This window comes from Pteropus medius, unplaced genomic scaffold, assembly GCF_902729225.1.
Source record: "Pteropus medius unplaced genomic scaffold, Ma_sr-lr_union100, whole genome shotgun sequence".
Classification (NCBI taxonomy): Eukaryota; Metazoa; Chordata; class Mammalia; order Chiroptera; family Pteropodidae; genus Pteropus; species Pteropus medius.
In genome coordinates, this window is record NW_024350924.1 from 3,779,351 (window position 1) to 3,780,451 (window position 1,101).

At 45.6% G+C, this 1,101-nt stretch overlaps 1 protein-coding gene across 1 annotated transcript in view; it reads left to right on the top strand.

Annotated features, from left to right (window-relative positions):
• The window catches only part of CHIA (chitinase acidic), a 7,166-nt gene extending 6,359 nt beyond the window's left edge, over positions 1-807 (top strand). Inside the window, 2 exon segments of the mRNA XM_039841000.1 lie at positions 528-604; positions 607-807. Of these exon segments, the coding sequence (XP_039696934.1) occupies positions 528-604; positions 607-807 (278 nt within the window).
• Positions 808-1,101: the final 294 nt, after the last annotated feature.

A 1,101-nucleotide genomic window follows, 5' to 3' on the forward strand; every position in this document is an offset into this window, starting at 1 on the left:
TCTTTCTTTCTTTCTTTCTTTCTTTCTTTCTTTCTTTCTTTCTTTTTGCATATATCTGTCCAATTTTCCCATCACCACTTATTGAAGAGACTGTCTTTACCCCATTGTATATCCTTGCCTCTTTTGTCATTTATTAAGAGTGCTCACGTATTTTTAATCTGTAATTCAGGGGAAGTACAAACTCCTTGAAATTTTTTCCAGATTTTCTCTTAGTGCTTATTTGCTCACCACTTATACTCAGACCCTAGAAAAATATTTTGCACATCTGGGTGCTCAGTGATTTTTTAAAAATGATTTTGACATGGTAAGGGAAGAAAAAACTTTTAAATTAAAAACCAGGCTGGATTGAAGTGATAGCTTTCCTTTATTCTTAAATATGGCGTTATCCTGTGATCTTTGCAGTTGTAGGGCTCCAGAACTAACTGCGCCCCACCTCCAGATTTCATCCCAGGTCCACTAGTCTCTTCCCCTCTAGGTGAAGCTGGAAGCCTCTACCAGGTCACCAGTCTGCTCTTGTATTGTTTCAGGTTGCGCTGCCCCTGCTCAGCCCATTGCACCAATAACTTCTCCTCCCGGTAGTGGGAGCGGAAGCAGAAGTGGAAGTGTGAAGTGATGGGGACTGGGAGCAGCAGCTCTGGTGGCAGTTCTGGGGGCAATGGGTTCTGGGCCGGCAAAGCCAGTGGCCTCTACCCTGTGGCAAACAACAGAAATGCCTTCTGGCACTGCCTGAATAGACTCACGTACCAGCAGAACTGCCCGGCCGGGCTTGTCTTTGACACCAGCTGTGATTGCTGCAACTGGGCATAAACCCGACCTGTCTCCATTCCCTAGGGTTCTGAACAGTCTCCTGTGTTTAGCACATCTTGCTCCTACCTAGAGTTCTGCAATAAAATCCATCAGTCAAAACGTGAGTGTCCTTGGTGTTTAGCGATTTGAGTGGAAACCTTCGTAGATGTGAAAATACAGGCTGTGCTTGAGGGAGAGTGGAGGAAGCAAGTGTATGAGGAAGTGGTGGAGACAACAGCACAATCCCCTATCTGCCGCATCGATCAGCACGAAGATCGAAGGCTGTCAGGAGGAAATGTTTGAAGGTTTGGTGCT